General features: G+C 48.5%; 2 protein-coding genes across 2 annotated transcripts; both read right to left on the bottom strand.

Moving 5' to 3' along the window:
- Nucleotides 1-3,022: 3,022 nt before the first annotated feature.
- On the bottom strand, nucleotides 3,023-4,084 carry C2CD4D (C2 calcium dependent domain containing 4D). Its single transcript, XM_007950859.1, has one exon. The coding sequence runs from the start codon at nucleotides 4,082-4,084 to the stop codon at nucleotides 3,023-3,025; it is 1,062 nt and encodes a 353-aa protein (XP_007949050.1).
- Nucleotides 4,085-15,217: 11,133 nt separating this feature from the next.
- THEM5 (thioesterase superfamily member 5) lies at nucleotides 15,218-25,529 on the bottom strand. The gene is made up of 6 exons (XM_007950858.1): nucleotides 25,410-25,529; nucleotides 23,750-23,951; nucleotides 20,683-20,821; nucleotides 15,995-16,105; nucleotides 15,556-15,680; nucleotides 15,218-15,261 (listed from the first exon to the last, which is right to left on the bottom strand). The coding sequence occupies exons 1-6, from the start codon at nucleotides 25,527-25,529 to the stop codon at nucleotides 15,218-15,220; spliced, it is 741 nt and encodes a 246-aa protein (XP_007949049.1).
- Between the last annotated feature and the right edge of the window lie 348 nt (nucleotides 25,530-25,877).

Here is a 25,877-nt window from a genome sequence, read left to right as displayed (position 1 = left end):
TGTTGTTGTTGTTGTTATGTGCCATCGAGTCAGCCCTGACTCATAGCGACCCCTCCTTGGGTTTCCGAGGCAGTATCACTACGGAAGTAGGATTGCCCAACCTTCCTTCCGAGAGTGCAGTGGACTTGAATTCCCACTTCACATCCACTCCTGGGCTGGTGTGGGATAGGGGATAGTGAGTGGTCTGGGAGTCGGGTGGAGTCACAGTCGGAAACTTCCCCAGCAGCCGGGGCTGATCCCAGGTTGGCCCTGTGGCTGATCAATTTCTTCCTCTCTACAATGGGAATAATACCCACTTTTCTGAGTGGTTGTGATGATTAACCGAGATAACACGGGTAAAGCATAGAACCTAGTGCAAAGTACTGTGGCTTAAAATAAAAAAGTTTCCCTTCCTCCCTCCTTCTTTCTTTTCCTGTACTCTTCCTTTCTCTTGATCTTTCCTGTTTTATTTTTTCCCCAAACGTGTCATAACGTAATATTCGTTACATTTTGCTTATTTATTTTTAGAACTCAACTGATCTCCATGTTCATATCGATTATTGCTCTAGTCAATGTGCGGTACCTCATAAGAAACAAAACAAAACACTCAACCAGTGACCCTCACGTCCAACTCATGGCTGCACCATGTATGTCAGAGGAGAACTATGCACCATGAGGTTGTCAGTGGCTGGGATCTTTTGGAAGTAGACAGCCAGGCCTTTCTTCTGAAGCACCTGTGTGGATCCAACCGCTGGTCTTTCAGTTAGTACCCCAGTGCTTAACCGAACGCTTAAACATTTGCATCACCCAGGGACTCCCTGGTACCTTACAACTCAAAACTCACTGCCACCAAGTTGATTTCTGCTCATTGTGACCCCCACTGGGTTTTTCAGGCTGTAAATCTTTAGGGAAGCAGACTGCTCCATCTTTCTTCTGCAGAGCAGCTGGTGGGTTCAAATTATCAACATTTTGGTGAGCAGCCCAAATGCCTTAACCACTACACCACCAGAGCTCCTTATAGACCCTCACTAAATATTTGTTGAAGGAATGCGTAAATCTAAGTTCAATGACAGAATTCTAAGTTTCCTTCCAGCCATTTTCAATAGGGCATCCAGAAGTTGTTATGGGAAGATTTGGGGGCTAAAGGACAATACCAGGGATAGACCTAGACCCATGGGTAGGCTTTCCAAGATTCACACACATGAATTCTAACTGGCAGAGTGTGAAAAGACTGGAGAACTATTAACTTAGGGTAACCTGGTTGGGAGGCAATAGCTGAGTTGTCGAAGGTATTAAAAAACCAGGGTTTTTAATGGCAGATTTTTCAGAAGTAGATTGTCAGGCCTTTCTTCTGAGGTGCATCGGGTGGACTCAAACCATCAGCTTCTTGGTTAGCAGTCAAACATATTAATCTTTTGTAAAACCCAGGGACTCTTAAGGATATTATAGTGAGATGATTAAGCTCTCTGGGTTCAAATCCTAGTTCTACCCCTTAATAATTGTGTGCCCCAGGTCATATTGCAATAGTACTTACAATCTCATGGGAGTTGCTAGGAGGAATAAATGTCTTTGACAAGTTGTTGGAACAGTTTCTTAGTGGCTGTGCGGGAATAAGCTATGTGTAGCAATTGTTGTTGTTGCTATGTGCCGTTGAGTCGGACCCGACTCATAGCGACCCCTCCTTGGGTTTCCAAGGCAGTATCGCTACGGAAGTAGATTGCCCCATATTCCTTCTGAGGAGTGGCTGGTGGGTTTGAACCGCAACCTTCTGGTTAGCAGTCAAGTGCTTTAGCCACTATGCTACCAGAGCTCCCAATTAGTACTTATTATTGTAGCAATTAGTACTTATTATTGTTTGATCAATGCTGCCACCTGGTGGACATCGGGAGCAAGCTTTCCCTGGTTAAGGTCTGGGTGGGGACCTAATCCAGGAGAGGAAGAAGGAACTGAGGATAGAGCTAGCTGGAGGAGTGTGTGTGTGTGTGTGTGTGTGTGTGTGTTGTGTTGTATTGCAGGTGCTGAGGTTTCATTAGAATCCAGGAGGCACCATGTGAAATGAGAAAGGACCCAAGGGGGAGGGAGAAAGAAGCTGGGCTGGCCCAGTGCCTGCTCCCCTCCTTCTCTTCTCCAAGCCTGACTTGAGCCAAGAGGAACCTGCTCCAGGGAAGGTGGAGGGAGGAAGAAGAAGGTCACTGCTGACGTCAGGGACATTCAGGTAGGAGGTAAACACAGTCTGACCTACATTCATCCATCTTCCGTCCCCTCCACCCACTCACTGGCATCCCTGAGATCAGCTCTTATACTTGGCCAGATCCCTCCTATCCCTAGATCTCATTCCTGTGACATCACATCTCAGTAGGCACTCCTCTTGCTGTGGCTAGTCCCTAGGTTTGCCCCAAGGTGGCACAGGTTTGGAGGGGACAAGCAAGAGGAAGGAAGCCTAGAGTGTAGAGGGTGCTGTGCATTAGTGTGATATCCCCCCTGACCTGTGCCGGATAGATGTGGGTGTGAGTGTGGGCAGTGGGGGAGTGATGAGTGGCTTTGTGCTAATGTCTTCTGTGAAGCCCCAGGAGCCCCCAGAGGAAGACAGTTTGCATTGATTTCAGTCAGAGTTTTTCAGGAGTGACTCAGTGACTGAAGAGCTCCCTGAAGGGCTGGGGCCTTGTTGGGAAGTGACCTGAGGACCTACCCAGCCCAGATTCACTGAACCAGCATTTCTTTCTGATGGACCTCAGCATTCTGTACATGTAACAAGCTCACACAGAGCCCACAATTTCGGATGCCTGGTCATTTTGATGCTCATTTCAGTTTGGGAAGCACTCCAACTGAGACAATCCGACCGTGCTTCCTTTATCCCATCTTCTGCCAGGGCAGTGGGAAGAGGGCAAGTTACAGATCTGAGCGTGTAGGGTGCCAAAGAGGGAGAGATTCAAGCTAGAGAAACAGACATTTTATTAGCAAAAAATAAATATATGCGAGGCAAATGGAAGGATGATGGAGTGCATACCCAGTAGAGTCTTCCTCAGGAAGACAGTCCCTCAGTCTAGAGGCTGAGGTGGGAAGGTGCCAGGGAGGTCCCTGGACCTAGGCCTCCACTCAAGGGAGGCAGCAGGGCAATAAGAGGCGTCTCGCACTCCCCTAGCAGGACATCCCTACGGAGCCCAGCGCCCCTGTCCAGCACCTTGGCCTTCAGGCTACGGTTGGCTAGGTCTGGCAGACCGAGACCGTCGAAGAAGAAGTCCTCGTTGAAGATAGGGTTGGCACTGCACTTGACCACGCGGCTCCGCTGGCCCCTCGGCCGCACGCGCGGCCGCAGCGTGAGCACCACGCAGCAGCCGCCCCCGCCGCTCCCCGGGCACGGCCGCGGCCGGGGCAGACCCTCGGCGCTCACCAAGCGCAGCCGTAGCCGCCTGGGCCCGGCCTGGTACTCGGCGGAGAGACGCAGCTGCCCGCCGCGGGGCCCGAGGCGCAGCACGCTCTCCTTGGTCGGCCGCAGTTGGCAGCACAGGAAGTCAAGATGGAAGAGCGGCGGCGTGGGCGGCCCCGCGCGGCGCGGCGCGTACGGGCTCGTGTCGGCCGAGCTCGCCTCCTCCGGGGACAGTGAGTGTGGCCTGGGCAACCTGCGCCGGCCAGGGTCCGGCTGCGGGGAGCCAAAGGGCGATGAGTCAGGCGACGAGGCTGTGTCGCTGTCGGGGGCCCGGCAGAGGCGCAGGTCCGGGGCGGAGACGTGCAGCCGGGACTGTGCCGAGGGGAGCCCCCCAGCGGGGGTGGACCACGGCGAGTGGAACAAGGACTCGCGCCTGCGCGTGTGCGGGCTCTCGAGCAGGAAGGCCCAGCCTTCGCGGCCCGCCAGGTGCGGCAGCGAGCAGACGGCAGGGAAGCCTTGCCCGCCCGCGTCGCGCCCGGCCAGGGACTCAGCGCCGCCTGGGTCCGGGAGCCGAGGAGGGATGAAGAACTGTGGGATGCGATCCGGGGTGATAATGTTGGGGCAGGCGCGGGCGGGCGGGCCCGGTGCGCGACGCTTAGGAAACAGGTTGGAGGGCGCCCACCGGGCCCCGGGCTCCGCGGTCCCCACCTTGTAGCCAACTTTCTCCAAGAGCCACATGCAGCGGGGTGGGAGTAATGACAGTCCGAATTCCACGAAGGCGCGAGGGTCAAAATCGCAGGTTGGAGGGCTGAGCAGAAGAGAGAAAAGGCCGAGGTGGATGATGTTGTGAGTGCATACATACAGACCCGCTGTGCACCGCCGTGCCTTCGCCCTCCCGGGGCAGGGGCACATGAGCCTCCATTTGAGCAGGAAAGACAAAGGGTGGCCAAGTTTTTGGGGCAGTACGAAATAGAGGGAGTCTAGAGCCAGACAGTTACATCTTGAGATGCAGGCCTCGGACACTGGGTACACAGACCTTCACATTGGTACTAACGATGTCCCCACCCACCTCCGAGTTAGAGGGCACAACACACCCACTAACATCTGCATTACCAAAGGGTTTGTAGTTACAAACACGGACCCAGACCCCGACCGAGGTTTATATACACGCGACCCATTAAGTGACATCGAGGCTCTAGGCAGCCTCAACCCCATTTCCCCCATTCCAACGACTTGGGCTCTCCTCCAAGATTTGATCTAGAGCCCTTCGGGACTCCCTTCCCTGCCCCGGCACGCGCGTCTCCGAACTGAGCCACCCTTGGGCCCCAGCTCCACCTGCCTCCACTGGCTCCTCCCTCGCCGTCCCTCGCCGCTCTTGGCCAGAAGCCGACTCGCTGCACAACGGCTGCTGACCTGAGGGCACCAGGAGCTGGTACTAGGAGACAGACCTCTGGGGGCACGGAATCCCTTCCTCCTAGCCCAGACCGGTCCACTCTCTGTCCCCCAGCTCCACTGCATCCCAAGTTTTCAAGGGCGGGCCCGGGCCGTTGGGCTGCCCCTCCCACTCTCCACTCCTTTTCTCTCCTGGAAACCGCCGAGCACAAAGGAAGCATTGATTCTCCGCCATCCGCAGAGCGGGCTCGGAAAGGCGTCGCAGCCGCGCGCTCACCGCACTCCCGCCTGCACTCCTAGGACCCTGACATCGCAACCGACTGCCCGGGACTCCGAACCCACGGCGGGCTTTGTCCGGCGCCCGGAGTGCAGGCCTCACCTGTGGGCCGCTGCTAGGTCCTGGCTTCTGGCCCGGAGCGTTCCGAACCCGGAGAGGGGAGCAGCTTCCTCTTTAGCTCGCTCCTCCAGCCCAGTCCTTCTGGGAGGAGCTGGCAGGGGCCTCTGCTGCCTACGTCCGACCTCTTTTCCTGGATAAACACAATTCTGTCTCTACAGCCATCAGCCCAACGGCCTTCTTAACTTCTTCTTCCAGCCGTGGCCAGCTCTGGGCCAGCCCTGCACCCTGGCTTCCTCTGCTGGGCCTGGGCTGCTTGGGGAGTGGGGGTGAGAGTGCAGAGAAGAGGGAAAAGGCCCCCAGTGGGCAGTTCTGTTATCCCGCCATGCAGCACCGGCCTTGTCCCAGCTCTCTCAGGTGAAGCCCACAGCCATGGCCAGCCAAATTGCATCTTCTGCAAAGCCCTCCTTGCTAGGATCCTCCCTTAGTCCCTATTGGCCCCGTTCTGGAGCACATTACCTGTCCATCCCCATAGCCCCCAGGCAGACCAACTTGTAGTGAACAGTTCTTGGGAAACTGTGGCCAGGCTCAGGATTTCTGAACACAGAGACACCAAGGATGGAGCTGGGCTCCGACAGTGAGCAAAGGTCAGCCTGGCCTATGCCCCCATCCTTGGCAGAAGGCTGTTAAACTGTAAACAGAGAGGATGTCACCCCTACTGCAGGCAGAACCTAAGAAGCCCCTTTGAACTGCCCTGCAGGCTCACCCACCATCCTTCAGTCTCTCAAAGGCAGCAAGCTATTACCTTCCTGGGACCTTTGCATGGGCTATTTCCTCTCCCAGGACTATTCTTCAGCCTTCAGATCCTGAGACCCTCAATGACACTCTCCCATCTATATTAGGGACTCCTTTTCTTCTGAAGAAACCCTGGTGGCATAGTGGTTAAGAGCTCAGCTGCTAACTGAAAGGTTAGTGGTTTGAACACACCAGCAGCTCCATAGGAGAAAAGACTTAACAATCTGCTTCTGTAAAGATCACAGCCTAGAAAACCCTATGGGGCAGTTCTCTGCCCTACAGGGTCTCTAGGAATACAGAGTGACTTAACCGCCTACAACAACACCACTGCTTTATAAGGAGCCCTGGTGCTTCTAACCCACTAGCCACTCTGTGGGAGAAAGATGTGGCAGTCTGCTTCCATAAATATTACAGTCCAGGAAACCCTATGGAGCATTTTACTTTGTCCTATAGGGTCACTATGAGTCAGAATACACTTGACAGGGATTTTTTTTTTTTTTTTTTGCATGGTGCAGTGGTTGAAGCACTTGGCTGTTAACCAGGAGGTTGGTGGTTCACACCTACCCAGTGGCTCCACAGGAGAAAAAAACCTGGCAATCTGCTCTTGTAAAGAAACCCTAGTAAACCCCATGGGGCAATTCTACTGTGTCATATACAGTCACTATGAGTTGGAATCGACTCGGCACACAACAGTGTTTTTCCTCCCTATTTGTGTAATTATTTAATGTTTGCTTCCCTTACTATTGAAAAGTGGAGTGTAATACCTTGGATCTGTATTATAGCACTGAGGCATTAAACAGAATTTTGTCCTGTAGTGTCATTATGAGTCAGAATCCACTTGACAGCATTTTTTTTTTTAACTCCTAAAATGTACTGGGAGCTCTGGTAGTATAGTGCCTCAGGCATTTGACTGCTAACCAGAAGGCTGATGGTTCAAACCCACCAGTGACTCCTCAGAAGGAAGGTTGGGCAATCTACTTCTGTAGTGACACCGCCTCGGAAACCCAAGGAGGGGTCCCTATGAGTCGGATCTGACTCGACAGCAGTGAGTTTGGTTTTGTTTGTAAAATGTACCAAGCACTGTGCTAGGTATGGGGATACACAGAATGGGGAGCAGTCTAAGGGGAGAGACAGACAATAAGATACAGAAAATAACAAGAACAGCAACAAAAAGACAATGTAGGAACAAGGTGAAACAAAGCAGTTAATGCAATGACTACTTTGGTATCTGATACCTGAGGGTTTCAATGGAATAAGTCTTTCTTTTGCAGAGATCTTCTGCTGACCCCCAACTCCTCCATCCTTGTGACCAGCTCAGGCTGTGTCATTTCTGGGGAGAGCTAGTCTGGGTGAAGTGCTGCAGCCAAGAGCTTGTGGCTTTGGCATGAGTCAGAGAGTCTGAGAATCTGGGGTCTGCAACTTACTAGCTATGTGACCTCTGGTATATAACTAAATTTCTCTAGAGTTCACTTTTCCTATCTGGAAAATGGAGAGAATATATCTAACTCTCACAGTTGGTGTGAGGATTAAATGAAATTATACATGGGCATGAATTAGTCTGACTTCTGCAGAAAGTATGAGAAGACAGAACCTCCAACTCAGTCTGACTGATGATAAAGACATTTGGAGTCCATATAAGAAGTTCAGAAGTAGATGTTGAGTAGACAGTGAGATATACAAGTCTGGAGTTCAGAGGAGAGGTCCAGACTGGAGTTAGAAATGTGGACACCAATAGAAATACCAATAGAATTTATAGCCATGAGATGGGTTAAGTCACCATGGAGAAGTGTAGATCGGTGTCTTAGTTATCTACCAAAAAACAAAAAACAAAAAACAAAACAAAACAAAAAAAAACAACCTCACTGCCCTCCAGTCGATTCAACTCATAGCAACCCCTCCTTGGGTTTCCAAGGTGGTATCACTACGGAAGTAGATTGCCCAATCTTCCTTTGGAGAAGTGGCTGGTGGTTGAACCGCCAGCCTTCTGGTTACCAGTCAAGTGCCTTAGGCACTACACCACCAGAGCTCCCATCTTAGTTATCTAGTGGTGCTAAAACAGAACTTCCATAAGTGGGTGGCTTTCACAAATAAAAACTTATTTTTTCACAGTTTAGGAGGCCAGAAGTCCTAATTCAGGGCACTGGCTCTGAGGGAGGGTTCTTGTCTCTTCTGTTGGTGATCATGTGGCATATATCTTCCCCTAAATTTGTGCTTGTTTCCCTGAACTGCTTTTTCATATCTCAAAAGAAATTGATTTAAGACATACAAAGAAAACCCATTCCAGAAAGGGAATGACCCATTGCTATTGAGTTGATTTCCACTAGTATCCACCCTATAAGGGGACAGAGTAGAATTACCCCATAGAGTTTCCAAGGCTGTAATCTTTATAGGAGCAGACTGCCACATTTTTATCTTGCAGAGTGGCTAGTGGGTTTAAACCACCAACCTTTTGCTTCACAGCTGAGCGCTTACCCACTGTGCCACCAGGGCTTCTCAAATGAGAATAAAAACCAAAACCAAACTCACTGCTGTCGAGTCATCTCTGACTCATAGCGACCCCTCTTTGGGTTTCTAAGGTGGTATCTCTACGGAAGTAGATTGACCAATCTTCCTTTTGAGGAATGGATTTACAACATACTTTTTGAGGACACAATCCAATCCATAACAATGGGAAAGAAAGAATCCAAAGACTGAGTCCTGGACTCTCCAACATTTAGAGGTTGAGAAGAGGAGGAGGAACCAGCAGAGGAGACTAATAAGTGACAGTCAGGGAGGGGGAAAACCAGGAGAATGTACTGTTCTTGAGGTCAAGTAAAGGAAGTGTTTCAGAGAGGAGAGTCACCAGCTGTCCCAGATGCTGTGGTGGGGTCTGGTAAGATGGAGGTTGAGAAGTCACCATTGAGTTGAGCAATGTGAACTCATTGGTGACTTTGACAAGAGCAGTCTCAGTTGGGGGGTTGGGGTTGGGGTATAAAATATGGAAAGAGAAAGAGAGAGTATAGACAATTGTGATGGTTAATTTATGGTGTCAGCTTGGCTAGGCTATAGCCAAGTGTTTTGGTCAAATACTAGAGTAGTTGCTGGTCCATAATGTAATCTAATGTCTTGTAATCAACTAATCTGTTGAAAAGGGAGTTCTTTAGGATGTGGTCTACCTTCAGACTCTAAAATCGATATCTTGAGAGAACTCACTTTCCCTCTTCTCTGTATTCTTCCCATTGCCTGACTGATAGATCTTGGGACATAAGCCTGCAGAAATCCCCAGCTTGCTGCCTGACTTGCCAGCCCCTACAATTGTATGAGCCAGTACCTGGAAGTAAATCTCCATGTGCACAGATATCTCACTGGTTTCATTTTGCTAGGGAACCCAGACCAGACTAAAACCAAAATTCTCTAGAAGAGTTTGCTGAAAGAGTAGGGGAGAAGTAGGGCAGTGGCTGGAGGGGGAAGTGAAATCAAGCGAGAATTTTTTAAATGAGAGAAATAATAGCATGTTTATATGCTAATGGAAAAGATCCAACAGAGGGGAAAATTGATAATGCAAAAGAGAGAAAGGAGAATTATTGGTGCCATGTCCCTGATAGGCCAGAAGAATTGGTTTCATGCACAAGAAATAAGTATAAGGATTGTCCTTTGTCTGATGAGTAGATCGTTCACCCCCAAGTTACTGGAGAAAAGGTAGAATAATTGGGCAGAGGCTGGTAGGTGAAGAGATGTAAGTCAATTCTAATGTAAGTCAAATCTCTTTCTCTCATTTTTTTTCTTTCAGTTTTCATTATTAATGCCTTTTATTATCAGTATCTTTATAAATCTGATCTTTGAACACCTGCGAGTAAACATCTGTGAATGATAACATCAGCAAATTATTCACTGCACTGTTGTATGTAGTACATATCACTAATGATAAGATGTACCAAAAAAACACACACCAAAACAGATGGTTCTAAGTGTGGTTCTTCGTAACTCTAATACGTCGTTAGCAGGGGATGATCTGCAGCTGAGAGTGACCATGAGGGAGATGGTGCTAAATGTTTGAGTAGAGAGAAGCTGGTGTGAACATGACCTAGGAGAGTAGGAGAATGTATGGTCTAGATAAACGCAAGGTGATTGCTGGGCTGTATTAAGGGCCCACTTTAGGACAGTAAGGAGTCACTGGGTGGTCCTAATGGTTAAATACACAACTACTAACCAAACGTCAGGAGCTTTGGTAGCATAGTGCCTAAGGCACTTGACTGCTAACCAGAAGGCTGGTGGTTCAAATCTACCAGTCACTCCACTCCTCAGAAGGAAGATTGGGCAATCTACTTCCATAGTGATACTGCCTTGGAAACCCAAGGAGGGGTTGCTGTGAGTCGGGTCCAACTCAATGGCACATAACAACAACAACAACCACCAAAAGGTTGGCTGTTTGAACTCACCTAGAGGTCCCTTGGAAAAAAAGGCCTGATCTACTTCTGAAAGGTCACAGCATTTAGAACGTTATGGAGTGCAGTTCTGCTCTGCAACCTAGGGTCACCATGAGTTGGAGTCAACTCCATGGCAACTGGTTTGGTTTTTAGTTTGGTTAGGATAGTAATCATGACTTTAAAGTGAGACTGGACGGCATGGTTCTGTGTGTTTTCCTCCAGCCATGTTCAGCTGTGCAATATGCAGGAGAAAAATGGGCAGAGATTTGGATTAGCCATGACTGCACTCACTGTAAGTAGCTCTGGTGCCCTAGTGGTGAAAACAATTGGCTGCTAACCAGAAGGTTAGCAGTTTGAACCTACCATCCGCTCTACAGGAGAAAGATGTGGCAGTCTGCTTCTGTAAAGATTTACAGCTTTGGAAACCCTATAGGACAGTTCTACTCTGTCCTGTAGGGTCACTATGAGTCAGAATTGACTCGAGAGCATTGGGTTTTGGGTATGGTGCTCACTGCTTGCCAGTTTGCTTTTTCTTTTCTCTCTCTTCTTCCACGTTCTTCTCTTTGTGAATATTAAATTAAGGTTGCATGCCAGAGCCCATGCCATCAGTCCATATAGCAGGAGGTGTGAAAATCAACTGTGGGTAATACACAGCCTGGTGGTCTTAGAGTCTGGACAGGAAAATGACACTTGCTGGGTAGTTCCACAGAGGGAATTTAACACAGGGAACTTGTTACAAAAGTGTTCGAAGAACCGAAAAGGTAATCAAGATGGTAAGGGAACTGTCTGGCAGGAACTGTAATCATGTAAGAGATGCAGCCACTTCTTGAATCATCTTCTAAAGCAGAGAGAAGGGGAGAAACACCCTGGCTTCTCCACTTTCCATTTTTCAGTCTGCCACTAGAGCCCCCCAAGGCCAGATGACAAGGGAGACTGGGAAATGTAGTTTGTAGGTGCCAGCCTCTGCAATGTAAAGCAGAGTAGGAGAAAGGTCAGGGATGGATCTGAGAGCAATCAGCCAAAGGACTGGCACCATGGGAAGATAATAGTTGGCTTACTTAAAAACAATGAACTATCAGACCTGGAAGGAATTTGAAGGTCACTTCATCATTTTATGTATTATCATACAGCACCACAATGAAGTGATGTACCAATCAGTAGCAGAGTTGAGATTTGTGGTAGTTAAGGTTGTGTGGAGCTCTGGTGCCATAGTGCCTAAGGCGTTTGACTGCTAACCAGAAGGGTGGAGGTTCAAACCCATCAGCCGCTCCTCGGAAAGAAGACTGGGCAATCTACTTCTGTAGAGATACTGCCTTGGAAATCCAAGGAGGGTTCACTATGAGTCAGAAATGACTCAACGCCAGTGAGTGAGAAGATCGTGTGCCAACTTGCCTGGGCCTGGTTGTGAGTGGCTGGGCAGCTGGATATAGTTATGCCCCATGGTGAGATTGGTAATTCCATGATAGGATCTATTGTAGCAGCTGAGTAGCTGCTTTTGGGATTTGGGCCGCTTCCCGTATATAAGCAGCAGCTATGGGAATGGTCTGTAGCTTTTTGGCACACTTGAATCCTACATGTAGCCAAGTTGTTGTTCGGCAGCCTGTCATGCCCTGCTGATCTTGAGACTTTTTCTGGACTTGAATTAGTGGCCTGCCATGTTGTTTGCTGATATGGGGACTGTGCCTTTTCACTTGTCGTCTTTGGGTTTGTCAGCCTCAGTAGCCAGCAGCTGCCTGAGTGAAGAAAAGCCTCTAGTGTCAGTGGGCCAGGAGCAAGAGGCAGAGCTGAAGTCCAAGGTCAAGGGGCTTTCACCCAGCCTCTAGAGCCTGGCACTTTGAATTTGGACTTCTGGTTTCCAGAATTGTAAGAGAATAAACTCCTGTTTGTTCAAGCCATCCCATTTGCGGTCAGTTCCTTTCAGAGCGGTACTAGGTAACCAGACAAGATTGGAACCCAAATCTCTTATCTTGCAGAGCACTTTCTCTTCTTGTACTCTCAGGGCTTTCAGATTCCAGGGGAGCAGCTTCCTAGAGTTGGGGTGAAGTGGGTTAGGGACCTGGAGTGCTGTCTCCTCACCTCTCCCATCACCATAGCTGCTACTCCTTGAGAATTTCACAGGTGACCCAAGGATCCTGACCTATTTTCTCTTGCTGATACCATTGCAGAAGGATGCTTAGAGGGCTGGGAAGTACAGAGTGCTTCCGGGCTCAACACAGGGAAGAGACAGGGAGCGGACAGGCCTTTAATCCACCTTAGGCACGCACTCCTACAAGACTCCTCAGGCTTTCAGGCCTGGCTATGCTGTGGGTCATGCAGCCTTGAGCAGTGGTCTCAGGTGGTACAACTTGGCCATCAGTGTTCATGGTGGGCTCTGACAGGTGATGGTGATATCATCCATCTTGCAGCTCTGATTCCTTGCCCAAGACCTACAATACATGACCTAGCTCTGCAATCTCAGTCCCAGGAAGGCCTTAGGGGACCCCCCCTTTTTTTTTTTAAACAATTATACATTTTATTAATCTTATATCTTTCATGATTGAAAAGAGCTGCAAATGTTACAATACAACTATGTTGTTGTTATGTGCCGTTGAGTCAGACCCGACTCGTAGGACTCTTCCTTGGGTTTCCGAGGCGGTATCACTACAGAAGTAGATTGCCCAACCTTCCTTCTGAGAAGTTTATTATTATTATTATTATTTTAAATAACTGTCAAGCCTTTAATCACTTACTGTGATAGTATAAGCAAGAGGTCAAACTTGAACAGAATGTGTTGACTCCCTCATTCTATATTTCCTTAGGAATAGTGGCTGGGCAAGGATCAGATGGATTAGCACAGATGTGGAGAATGTCTCAGCTGAGGGAACTGAGAGGGGCCCTTTTTGTGAGCTACCAACATTTCCTGATGTCTTGAATTGGCTGATCTTACAATCACCTTGCTCATTCTTAGGTTTCTCTCAATGCTTGACTGAGGCATCTGGAGAACACACATCCTCTTCTTCAAGGTAGCATTAGCTGCAACATTTGCTTGGATCTCCTACTGGTTTCCACCCTATCGACCTCTGCAGTACCTGTGTTCCACATAAACACCCACCCATGGAGGTGGCTTTGTAAATGTTGGGGCAGCAACTCCTCTTGTTATTCTGCCTTTGTTATTGTTGTTAGGTGCTTGTAAGCAGATTCTGACTCATGGTGACCCTATATGTTACAGAGTAGAACTGAAGTCCATAGGGTTTTCAATGGTGGTGATCTTAATAGAAGCATACCACCAGGCCTTTCTTTTGTGGTGCAGCTGCTTGGGTTTGAACCACCACCCTTTAGCTTAGCTGTTGAGCACAAAGTATTAGCACTGACCAGGGACCTTTGATTTTGCCTGGAAAGCTTTAATATGTGGCCTCCTTGGAAAGGAGAGGGATCTGTCAAGATACCAAACCCATTGCTGTGGTGTCAATTCTGACTTACAGAGACCCTATGGGAGCTCTGGTGGCATAGTGCCTAAGGCATTTGACTGCTAACCAGAAGGCTGGCAGTTCAAATCCACCAGCCACTCCTTGGAAGGAAGCTAGGGCAATCTACTGTAGTGATACCACCTCAGAAACCCAAGGAGGGGTCACTATGAGTCGGAGTTGACTCTGTGGCAGTGAGTTTGGCTTTTTTGGTTTTTGTAGGACAGAGTAGAATTGGCTCAAAGAGTTTCTAAGGCTGTTAATCTTTACCTATGAAGGCTACCATATCTTTTTACCATGGGTCAAGACAACAAAAGAGTGTTACTTCAAACCGAGATCCCAATTGGAATACCCAAGCTAGAAACACGGAGTCATCCAAGATGGAGCCCCTTCATGGGTCCACTAGATACAATTTGTGGCAAATTCCTGCATTTCTTTTAACATTTTCCATATGTCTCATCTTTATGGCTCTGATCCATATCAGGCCCTCACTGGCTCTAGTTTTAGGTCCTACATGGATCTCCTACCCAGTGGTCCTGCCTTCAGTCTTGCTGACCGCTAAATACCACCAGAGACATTGTTCCAAAAATCAAAACATTTTGCTGCTTTCCAGCCCAAACCCTTTAAAAGTGCCTCATTGTTGCCAACAGGACAAAGTTCAAGCTCCATAGCCGGGTTCATGAAGCCTTCCGTGGCCTGCCCCTGCTGACCTGCCTACCTTGATTGTTGTTGTTGTTAGCTGCCTGACTCACGGTGTCCCCACGTGCAACAGAACAAAATGCTGCTCAGTCCTGCATCACCCCCATAATGAGTGCAGAAGGGACTTGTTTTTAGAAATGGCTTGATTTTAGAAATGGATCCCCCCTTTCTTCTTAGCCCTTCTTAGTCTTGAAGCTCTGTTGAAACCTGCTCAGTATCATAGCAACATGCAAGCCTACCTTATCTCTCCCTAAACTTCTGCCCTCCTTAACACCTGCTGGTCTTCAAAGTCACTGTGTTCTTTCACCCCTGAGTGCCTTTGCTCTTACTAATCCTCTGCCTGGAATTTGCTTCCTGCTCCAGCCTGCTTGGTGCACATCACTTTTGAGAATCATACAAGTACAACTTCCTCTATAACACCTTTCCTGATGTCTTCCATAGAATTGACCTGCCTCCTTTTGCACATCCATTGCACCTGTGATAGGTGAGGGTGTGAGGAGTGTGATGGAAACATTGTGTGCACACTGCTCCTGACCCCCCAGTTGTGCATCCTTTCATTGCTGTGCTCCTGGTACCTCACCCAGTGCCTGGTGCCTAGCAGGTGCTCAGTCATTTTCTTCTATTTGTGCTGAAGGAGAAGCTGGTACATGGGAGGCCCTGGAAGGATTTTGGATTTCCAAATAGCAAAGGCTGAAGGCAGAAATGGGGCTGTGAGACTTTATTTATTCAGAGGAAAATGTCCTCCCATACTTCACCAGTTGCTTCCTGGAGACTCTGTGGTGGGTCTTAGGCAGAGTGACTATTACTGGGATGACTCCTCTTCCAGCTGTAGCTGAAGGAAAACACCTGCAAGAGTAGAGTGAGTTGAGTGGCAGAAGCTGGGGCAGGGATGGTAGCGCTGATGAACTCCGGGTTTCCCATCACAAAGATCCTGCCCTTGTGCTACCAGTTGGATGAGCCATAAATAGGAAAAATCCTTGTTGGGTTGCTCCACATTTTTCCTGTGTCCACAGTAGGTGCCAAATCCCACCCCTAAAATGCTGGACCCGAGTTTGAAATTGGATCCTTAGCATTCTTCCTTCCTTTTATTCTGGGGTGGGTGGTGAAGGATGTGAAGGCAGAGGCTGAGGACCTCTTTACCTGAGGACTTGGCATAAACTATCTGCTGGTCTCTGCTCTGGGTGATACAGGAAATGTAAATCTTCTGGTCCTCAATCTTTTCCACTTCAACATTCAGCACAGCCAGTGAGCCCACTGGGATGAGACTGGGAGAGGAGCCTGCTTAGCCCATTGCTCATGTGGATACCACCCCCATTCCTCCACCCTCCCTTCGCCTCCCTGTCCTTGTGTTCATCCCACAAGGGCTCATAAGTTGCTCTGGCCTCAGGCCCTCTCTTCCAGCTCCCAGAGTCCTGCAGCACAGGTTGCATTCTGGCCAGGGACTAGAAGGATTGCTTGGAAGTGGGCTGAGGAGGGAGAGTGGCAGGCAGTGTCCCTGTGCCCCAACTGCTGAGGGTGGCCATCCCTCACTGATGAAAAGGACCATGACTTTGGCCAACACTCAAGGATCCATACTTACTTTTTGAACCTGATGTTGAGACTGAGTGTGAACAGGCCAATTCCAGCCAGGTAGGCAGTTTTAGAGAAGGTCTCATCCATCATGGCTGCTAGAGACCCTCCATGAGCAAACCTGGAGGAGGGATGAGGAAGAAGACTGGAGTTGCGGCTCTGGGTAGACTGCTCATTAGGCCTTCCCCCCATCCTAAGGTGGAACTACCCTGGCCTCACTCTTTCTCCAGACCCACCCACTGGCACTGAGTCAATTCCAACTTATAGTGACCCCTCCTTGGGTTTCCAAGGCAATATCTCTATGGAAGTAGATTGCCCAGACTTCCTTCTGAGGAGTGGCTGGTGAGTTTGAACTTCCAGCCTTCTGGTCAGCAGTCAAATGCCTTAGGCACTACACCACCAGAGTGCCTCCTTCCTTCCAAGCTCCTTCCTTCCGAGGAGTGTTATTGTTTGTTGTTATGTGCTGTCAAGTCAGACCCAACTCATAGCTACCCCTCCTTGGGTTTCCAAGGCACTATCACTACGGAAGTAGATTGCCCCATCTTCCTTCAGAGGAGTAGCTGGTGGGTTTGAACTGTCAGCCTTCTGGTCACCAGTCAAATGCCTTACCCGAGGAGTAAGATGGGGCATCTACTTCCATAGTGATACTGCCTTGGAAACCCATGGAGAGGTTGCTATGAATCGGGACTGACTTGACGGCAGTGAGCTTGGTTTGGTTTGAGATAAAGGAGGAGCTCTGGTGGTGTAGTCCCTGTGATGGTTATGTTGTGTGTCAACTTGGCTGGGCCTGGTTGAGTGGCTGGGCAGCTGGTAGTAGTTATTCCCCATGATGAGACTGGCAATCAGCTCCAAAGTGGGATCTATCACAAGCAGCCGAGTAGCTGCCTTTGGGATGTGGTCTGCTTCCTGTACATAAGGAGAAGTCTTGGGAATGGTTTCTAGCCTGTAGCATGCTTGGACCCTGCATGTAGCCGTGTTGTTGCTCAGCAGCCTGCTTTGCTCTGCCGACCCTGGGACTTAAAATGGACTTAAGTTAATGGCCTGCCATGTGGTTTGGTAACCTTGGGACTGTGCCTTTTTACTTGTCAACCTTGGGGCTTCTCAGCCTCAGCAGCCAGCAGCTGTCTGAGTGAAGAAATGCCTCTAGCTTCAGTGGGCCAAGGAGCTGGAGGCAGAGAGTAAGCCCCCAAGGTTGAGGGGCTTTCACCCAGCCCCTAGAGCCTGGCACTTTGAACTTGGACTTAAAGCCTCCAAATTGTGAGAATAAACTCCTCTTTGTTAAGGCCATCCCATTTGTGGTATATTTTTTGTCAGAGTGGCACTAGGTAACCAGAACAGTCCCTAAGGCATTTGAGATCCCTCCAAAAACAAACAGATCTTCAGCCTCAGGGCAGCCAAACAGGAAAGAGACAGAGCTGGCTCCCATGTGATCAATCCAATGAAACCGAGATTTTCTCCTTGTTTTGCTTTAGCCCAGTTAGCAACCACTGAGACATTTTATTTCATCAGCAAAAAAAAATTTTTTTCTAATAGAGGTAATGGAAAAAACAAGGGTGGCAACAATTGCCATTATTTGGAAGGCTGCACTCATACAGGAACTTTTTGTCATAGTCTTTGAAGCATGTCCATGGTCCATCTCTCACCTTAACAATCACTAGAGCATATGCTGGGCACACATTTTCAAGAAAGGTCAATGTGAAATGTAGCTTATAGCCTACAAAGTGCTGGGACAGTAGATATCTGAGTAGTGCTGCCTGTGGAAGGCCCACTTCTGTAAGATGCTCAAACATTGGCTTGATGTGAAATCCATAAAATTTTCTTTCTCGTTTGTGTAAGTTGACTATCATTCCAAAGCTACTTCATTGTTAGGTACCAGTTGCTACTGAGTTGATTCTGCCTCATGGCAACCCCATGTCTGTCAGAGATGAACTCTGTTCCATAGGGTTTTCAAGGGCTGTGACCATTTAGACCTTTAGAGGGAGCTCTGGTGGCATAGTAATGAAGGCATTTGGCTGCTAACCAGAAGGCAGGCAGTTCAAACCCACCAGCCACTCCTCGGAAGGAAGATGGGGCAATCTACTTCTGTAGTGATACTGCCTCGGAAACCCAAGGAGGGGTCGCTATGAGTCGGGAGTGACTCAATGGCAGTGAGTTTGGTTTTGGTTTGACCTTTTAGAAATAGATCATCAGGTCTTTCTAGCAAGGTGCTGCTGGGTGGACTTGAACCTCTAATCTTTCACTTAGCAGCCAAATGTGTTAACTGTTTGCAGCACACAGGGACTCCTGATTGTTAGGTAAATCAGGGAAAATAGAAAGGCACACAACTTTAGAATGCAAGCAACACAAAGCAGATTTGTGTTCCTGAATTTTCAGGAGCCCAAACCTGATTCTCCACAGACCAGGGCAGATGTCCATGCTCTGCTATCACAAGCCACCCTCCCGCATCTGCTACCAGTGAGCTTATTCGACCCTTGCCTCCCCCTTCCCCCACTTTGGTGAAAGAGCAGGGGGCTGTGGAACCAAACCAACCTGGTTTGACTCTTCTCTCTACCTGTGTACTCTTGAGCAAGTTGCTAATATGATGGTTAATGTTATGTGTCAACTTGGTTAGGCTATGATTCTCAGAATTCTGTAATTATGCTCCATTTTTTTGATCTAATGGAAGGGGAATTTCCTTGGGGGTGTCACCTCCATCCAATATATATAGATGTTCTGGCATAGCATAGCTTGAGCCTGCTTGTTCCTGTATCCAACTTGTCATCCTTTGACCTCTGGTTCTTAGGACATAAGCCAGTAGCCCTTCACCTGACCTTCAACCATGGGTTGCAACCAGGCTGATTTTGACCCACAGATTTAGGACTTGCCAGCCTCCCTAACTGTGAGCTACTTCCTTGAAATAAATTTCTGTATATACATTTATATATATACATGTCACTGGTTTTGCTTCTCTAGAGAATCCAGCCTAAGACACTAAACTTTCTGAACCTTAGTTTTTTCCATTATGAATAGTGAACAAAAATAATTCCTATGTCATTGGATTAGATAAGATAATGTTTGAAAAGCCTTATGTATACTTCTGAGCACTCCTCTTCCCACTCCCCAAATTTGTTGAAAGAGGGAAAGAGGAGCAAACTTCAGGCCTGCTTTTCCTTCCTTGTCCTCACTGGCTAGGTGGTGGACTCATTGGCAAGTTTGTGAATTCTGCAGAGTGACTCCTGGCCAGCCAGTAACACCCTCCCTACATTTCCTACAGGCTGGGTGGGTCCTATTGTCTTCTCTGGACACTACGCAGTCCACTGACTGTATTTGGCCCCAGGGTTGGATGGTCCTCTTCTGCCCCACCTCCATGAACCCCTAAATAAATCAGACACACTTCACCTCCATCCTTGCTTCCTTGGGGTTTTCCACTTAAGAATGGAGGTAACCTGTGGCCTGGATAGGGGTGTCTGCAGCACTAATTTGGAGAAGAGTGTCCCTGTGGAGGATACCTTTGGGATGACCAAGGCAGCCTGAATTCATGCCCAGCAGAAGTGCTGACATCTATTTTATTGTTGTTGGTTGCTGTAGAGTTGATTTCCACTCATGGTGACCCCATGTGTGCAGAGTAAAACTGCTTCACAGGGTTTTCAAGGCTGTGACCTTTCAGAAGCAGATAACCAGGCCTATCTCCTGAGGCACCTCTGGGTGGATTTGAACCACCAAGCTCTTTGGCTAGCAATAGCACTTAACCATCTGTGCAACCCAGGGATTCCTGACATCTGTTTAGCACTCAGAATTCTGAATTCCGTTTAACTGAACTCAGGCCTTGGAATCCTAATGCTGCCCTTCCCCCATCCTTCCCCCTCCCCATTTCAGGGGCTCTAGTACCAGCCACCGATATTGGTGATTGCCTTTATCAGGAACAGGGATGGAGAAGAAGATAAATAACCACAGACTTCATGGCCCAGTCGCATCAGGCAAGGGGCCCAGGGCCAGCCTAATTTCCCTTGTGTTGTATCATATCCACTCCCAGTTCCTTTCTAAGTCTATTCCAAATTTGGAGGCAGCGGAGTACAGTGCGGAGAGGGCCAAGGACTTGGAGTCTCAACTCCTGGAGTTGAGTCCTGGATCTGGCCTTGACTGCCTGTGCTACCTAGGGCAAGTTACCTTACTCTTCAGTTTCTCCAAAGGGAAAATATGGAGTTTGGGCCAATGATTTCTGATATCTATATTGTGCTTTATAGTTCATGAGCATGTACACATAGGCCCAGAATATTGTAACTCTCAGCCATCCTGGCAGGTAGATATTATTGCCCAGGTTTCAGGTAAAAAGACTGAAGGTCAGAGATTAAATTTCTTGCTTGGGGTCCCAAGCCAGCAGTGACAGAGCAGGACTGGACGCTGAGCTCTCTCAAGTCCAGATCATGCTTTCTTCCGAGTATACCACATTCTTCTCAAAGTGGCCTCTAAGGTCCCTTCTTACTGGAAAATTATGAGGCCTCAATAAGGAGCTTTCCTTTATCCTCACAACAGGCAATGGTCCAGATGACCCAGGACGTTCTTGACGTTGTGAAACTAAAGCCCATGTGCCCCCCATTCTATGCCCGGCTCCTCAGAGATGAGTGTAGACTCCAGGACTTGATGAGTGCCCACTCACCCTGCTGAGCCAAGCCCAGAAGGTTGCCAAAGACACCCACCTGGCCCTGCCTGTGGTCTTACCCTGGGGGTCCTTCCAGGTAGGGGCCTGGTTGGAAAAGACAGACAGATTTCTTCTTAGATGGATGGAAAAAGATGACATACTCATATCCTTGTCCTTCCATTTCGATGCACCTGGTGAAGAGGCGCCAGTCATTTTTGTCTGGGGAGAGATGGGCAATGTTGTAGCTGGAGAAGGGAGGCTATTGGAGGGCATTGGGCCTTGTAAGGATGCAGGGTTAGCAGTTCAGTACCGCAGGTTGAGTCCTGCCTTGGATACAGAGTCAAGGAAAGTAAATCAGTAGATACCACCCTTGTCCTCAGGGAGCCCTCAGTCACAGGGAGAAACATTCAGGAAGTTCTCTGGTTGAGGGTGAGCTAGGATCAGGGCCAGGTTGATTCTAAGTGGATTTCAGCACATTTGATTCAAAATAAAAACAACACTAAACAATAAAATAAGTGCAAGAAAGTCCACCAATGTTCTGACTTTTTTCCCCCCAAGGCAACTATAACCACTACGTGAATCCTTTTTTGGAAATAACAAATTGTTTTAAAATTTTATTTTGGTGCCTGCCCCAGCTGTAAACCTTCAAATAGTCTTCCTACTATTCCAACCAATTATTCAACAAATTATGGATAACATTGAGAAGGATGAGAATTCCAGAACACTTAATTTGCTTGTAAGGAACCTGTACATGGACCAGGAGGCTGTCATTAGAAGAGAACAAGGGGATACTGCATGGTTTAAAATCAGGAAGGGAGTGCTTAAGGGCTGTATCCTTTCACCATATTTATTCAATCTGTATGCTGAGCAAGTAATCCAGGATGTTGGACTATATGAAGAAGAGTGTGGCATCAGGATTGGAGGAAGACTCATTAACAAGCTGTAATGTGCAGATGAAAAACCTTTGCTTGCTGAAAGTGAGGATGAGTTTAAGTACTTACTGATGAAGAATAAAGACTATACTCTGCAGTATGAATTACATCTCAACATAAAGAAAATGAAAATCCTGACAACTGGACCAATACGCAGCATCAAAATAAATGGAGAAAAGATTGAAGTTGTCAAAGATTTCATATTACTTAGTTCCACAATCAACACCAATGGAAGCAGCAATGAAGACATCAGATGACGTATTGCACTGGGAAAATCTGCTACAAAAGACCTCTTTAAAGTACTGAAGAGCAAAGATGTCTCTTTGAAGACTAAGGTGTGCCTAAGCCCCACCCTCCCCACCGGAAAAAAAAAAACAAAAAAAACTCACTGCCATCATGTTGATTGAGACTCATAGCGACTCCTCTTTGGGTTTCTGTGGTAGCATCTCTAAAGAAGTAGATTGCCCAGTGCTCCTTTATGAGGAGTGCTGGTGGGTTTGAACCACCAGTCTTCTGGTTAGCAGTCAAATGCCTTAGGCACTACACTACCAGAGCTCCCACCCAAGCCATGGTATTTTCAATTGCGTCATATGCATGCGAAAGCTGGACAATGAATAAGGAAGACCATAGAAGAGTTGGTGCTTTTGAGTTGTGGTGTTGGCGAAGAGTACCGAAAGTACCATGGTGCAGTGTAGTAAATTACGTAGTGGGGCTTTTCTAGCCATAAATCTCCGTAAACTCCATGGTGGAATTTTCTGTGAGCAACTGAGTAGCTCCTGATTGTTAAAGTTATCCACCTGGAGTATTTCTGTTGGGAGCTGTACAAAGTAATTTTCTGGGAAGTTAGCTCTCTCACAGGTGTATAGAATTCTGATGTTGGGATTGGTTAGTTTGCCACTCTGCCAGGCTCAAAAGGAGTCCTCCTAGAGGCAGAAGAAATATCTCTCACTGCAAGCTGGGAGACACGAGAGACATACTGCTGAGAGAGAGATGCAACAGATGCATGCTGTGGAGAGAGACTGAGAGACATTCACTGCTGGGAGAGAGATTGTCAGCTGAGAGACAGCGGGATGAGAGATACTGAGTGTGTTCCTGAACTTGAATTGTAGCTTGTTGCTTCCCTAATGAACCCCATAATTTGTGAGTTGTGTGTGGCCACTGTAGTGAATTATTGAGCCCAGCAGAGAGGTAGTGTGTGTTGCAGGAGGAATAGTTGGTGTCAGGGTTGGTGAAAGGGCTGGAAGGAGGCAGCATGTCTGGCCTTCCACGGTGATTTTGTCTTCCTCTTATGCAGTTAGAGGAGGTGAGAAGATGGTGCCTCCCTGCCCCTTTGGGACATGGACTGCCAAAAGAACTAACAAATCTGTCCTGGAAGAACTGCAGCTGGAATGCTCCTTGGAAGCCAGAATAGCCAGACTTCGTCTGACCTACTTTGGTCATGGTGTCAGACGAGCCATTCCCTGGAGAAGGATATCATGCTTGGTAAAGTGGAGGGTCAACAAAAACAGGAAAGGCCCTCAACAAGATGGATTGACACAGTGGTTGGAATGATGGGCTCAGGTATAGCAAGGATTGTGAGGCTGGCGCAGGACTGGGCAGTGTTTCATTCTGTTGTACATGGGGTCGCTATGAGTCACAGCCGACACCTAACAACAACAACACTGTTTGAACCATTACTGGGCAGGGAGACCACATATATGGATGAGAGAGAGAACACACACACACACACACACACACACAAGCAGGCCCACACCAAGAAAGATGAAGATGGAAACTCTATCAGTCTGGCCAGCGGGTATTTCTAGAGTGCCATTCTAGGCCTAGCACAGCCTGGGTGGAGTGAGAGGCCTGTGGTGGCCAAGGAGTTCCAGAGGCTTTTATGGGCTTGTTGAGGAGGACTTGGGATCAGGTTTAAAAGTAGAGGAAGAAAAACTGGTCAGACGTCAGCAAGGCAGAGGGCTGAGCTAGTGGTTTTCCTACAAGGATACACATGCCTGAGAGTGAAGGCAGGGCCCTCTAGTCTATGTTCTTTTTTGCAGCTAGGAGGAGTTTCGAGGGGGAAACACTCTCTACCTACCCTGGTGCTACAGCATGAGGGGTGGAGTTAGACAGAGGGTAGACCTTGCAGGCTGACAGCTAGAAGGGAGCTTGTGAATTTCCTTCCAGAGCAAGGGTCATATTGTTTGTTGACAGGCACTGTCAGGCTGAGCCTTACCTGAGGTGACTGCTAACCCTAACGGAAGCTTTAGTCCCTGGATGTGGTCTCTGTTGGACTTGAAGGAGGGTATCTTGACCCAGCTGCTGGTCTTGGTCTTCTCCAGAAATTCTTGGTACATGCTTAGCATGTCTGGACACCAGCTAGCATTGGGGAGGGCATAATCCTTCTTGTCTGTCTTCTCAGAACAGAATCTTGTGACCTGGGCAGGAGAATCAGGTGGAACTACACCGCTTCCTGAGAGATGGGGGTGCTGCTGCTTAGGCTGCAGGAACCTCCAAGCAGAGTCTGTTTCTGGGTTCTTGGCTCCTCAATCCCTCCCTGAAAAGTGTTAGCTTAGGGGAAAGGGCCCACCTTCCTTGAGAGGGAAGGGGACCCCTGTGGGTGTCTGGGCATGGGGATCCTAAAGGGCAAAAGAAGGGAAAGATTTGGGGCTGACAAGCACATGTGCCCTGTTTGAAAAATCTGTTGGAGTCTCTGATTGGTATGAATGGTTAGCTAATGTTTTCTGCTGCTAACTAGAAGGTTGGAGGTTTGAGACCACCCAGAGGTGCCTTGGAAGAAAGGCCTGGCAGTCTACTTCTGAAAAATGAGTCATGAAAATACTATGAAGCTCAATTCTACTCTGATACACATGGGGCTGCATGAGTCAGAATCAACTCCATGGCAACTAGAGGTGGTGGCAGCTCTTTGAGGCTAAGAACTGCTGTTATTAGCTCCCCTGTGCAGATGGGCTTAATCATAGTAACGATTGTAAGGATGGCACAAGACCAGGCAATGTTTTGTTCTGTTGGACACAGGGTCACTATGACTCGGAACCTACTCGAAGGCACCTAACAACACAACAGCATGCGGATGGGAAAGAGCTTTGGGGGTGTAGTTGTTAAGCAATAGGCTGCTAACCAAAAAGTCACGAACCCAGCAGCCATTCCATGGGAGAAAGATGCAGCAGTCGGCTTCTGTAAATATTTACAGCCTTGGAAACCTCATGGGGGCACTTCTACTCTGTCCTACAGGGTCATTAGGAGTAAGAATTAACTTGATGGTAATGGGTTTGGCTTTTGATTTATGCAGATGGGGGAACTGAGGAAATTACAGCTAAGATTGCCAAGCTTGTGTGTATGACAGTGGACAGTCATATAGGAGCCCATTCTGAGACACTGTCTGCCCTGGGGGATGAGCCACAGTTGGTGAGGGCCACTGTTACATACCCCTTGCCTCAGGGGCCCCTTAGACTCTGTCCACACTTGGAGGCCTGCCTGGGTAGGCCAGCTCCTTTGAACAGTCCGGCTCCTCACAGAGGTGTGGCACTACAATGTGGGGTATGATTGAGTTGCTTGCCAACACCACAGTCAGGGGACACTCATCTGAATTCTGTCCCAGGGAGGCCTCTGTCTAGGGATGCCCCAACTAAGCTCCAGCAACCTGAGCCTCAGAAGGGGCGAGTGACTCATTGGTGGCCACATGAGATTCAGTGTCCTGGTAGTTTTAGTCTTGGATCTGGACTACTTGGAATTCCCTTTGCCAAATCAAGTTACTCCCCAACATGCTGCCCACCCACCCGGCCATAAGCTGGGAAGAGGAGACTTGGGGTGCTCCTGCAGCCCTAGGCTCCCAGGAGAAGGGCTGCCCATTCTAGCCAAGCTGGGAACTCACTTACCAGGGTGTCCGTGGAGAATCCGAAAGCCGAGACAGGGTGGAGGCTGGGCGGGATGCAGGGGGCACCAGGGGGTGCTCTGTGATGGCCAAGCCTTGCTGCTACCTGAAAGCCTCTCCTCATTGTGGCTCAATCCTGAGGAGGCAGCAGGGTGAGAATTTTCAGTTGTGCTGTAGGGCTGTCAGCACAGTTACCTCCCACCAGCCTCTCTCCTTTCAGCCAGCAAACTTTCTTTCATCTGCAAGATTGCACTGAGGAGAGATTGCATTTATACCTAGGGCAAGTCTGGGCTGGTTTGATGCAACACCTACTGTCTTAGTTATTTAGCTCTGGTGGCGTCATGCCTAAGGCATTTTTGACTGCTAACCAGAAGGTTGGTGGTTCAAACCCACTAGCCACTCTGCAGAAGGAAGAGCAGGCAAACTATTTCCATAAAGATTTACCACCTGAGAAACCCAACAGGGGTTGCTA

The sequence above is a fragment of the Orycteropus afer genome, unplaced genomic scaffold (assembly GCF_000298275.1).
Source record: "Orycteropus afer afer isolate SDZICR_OR568_19922 unplaced genomic scaffold, OryAfe1.0 scaffold00290, whole genome shotgun sequence".
Taxonomy (NCBI): Eukaryota; Metazoa; Chordata; class Mammalia; order Tubulidentata; family Orycteropodidae; genus Orycteropus; species Orycteropus afer.
This window is presented reverse-complemented; position numbering and strand designations above follow the sequence as displayed.

Bases quoted from the DNA above. Each gene is read 5' to 3' on its own strand.
- C2CD4D (XM_007950859.1), bottom strand. From the start codon at position 4,084: ATGTGGCTCTTGGAGAAAGTTGGCTACAAGGTGGGGACCGCGGAGCCC.
- THEM5 (XM_007950858.1), bottom strand. From the start codon at position 25,529: ATGAGGAGAGGCTTTCAGGTAGCAGCAAGGCTTGGCCATCACAGAGCA. The intron at 23,952-25,409 runs GTAAGTGAGTTC...TCTCCTGCCCAG, and splicing joins GATTCTCCACGGACACCCTG to GTCACAAGATTCTGTTCTGA. The intron at 20,822-23,749 runs GTAAGGCTCAGC...ATCTCTCCCCAG, and splicing joins AGGGTTAGCAGTCACCTCAG to ACAAAAATGACTGGCGCCTC.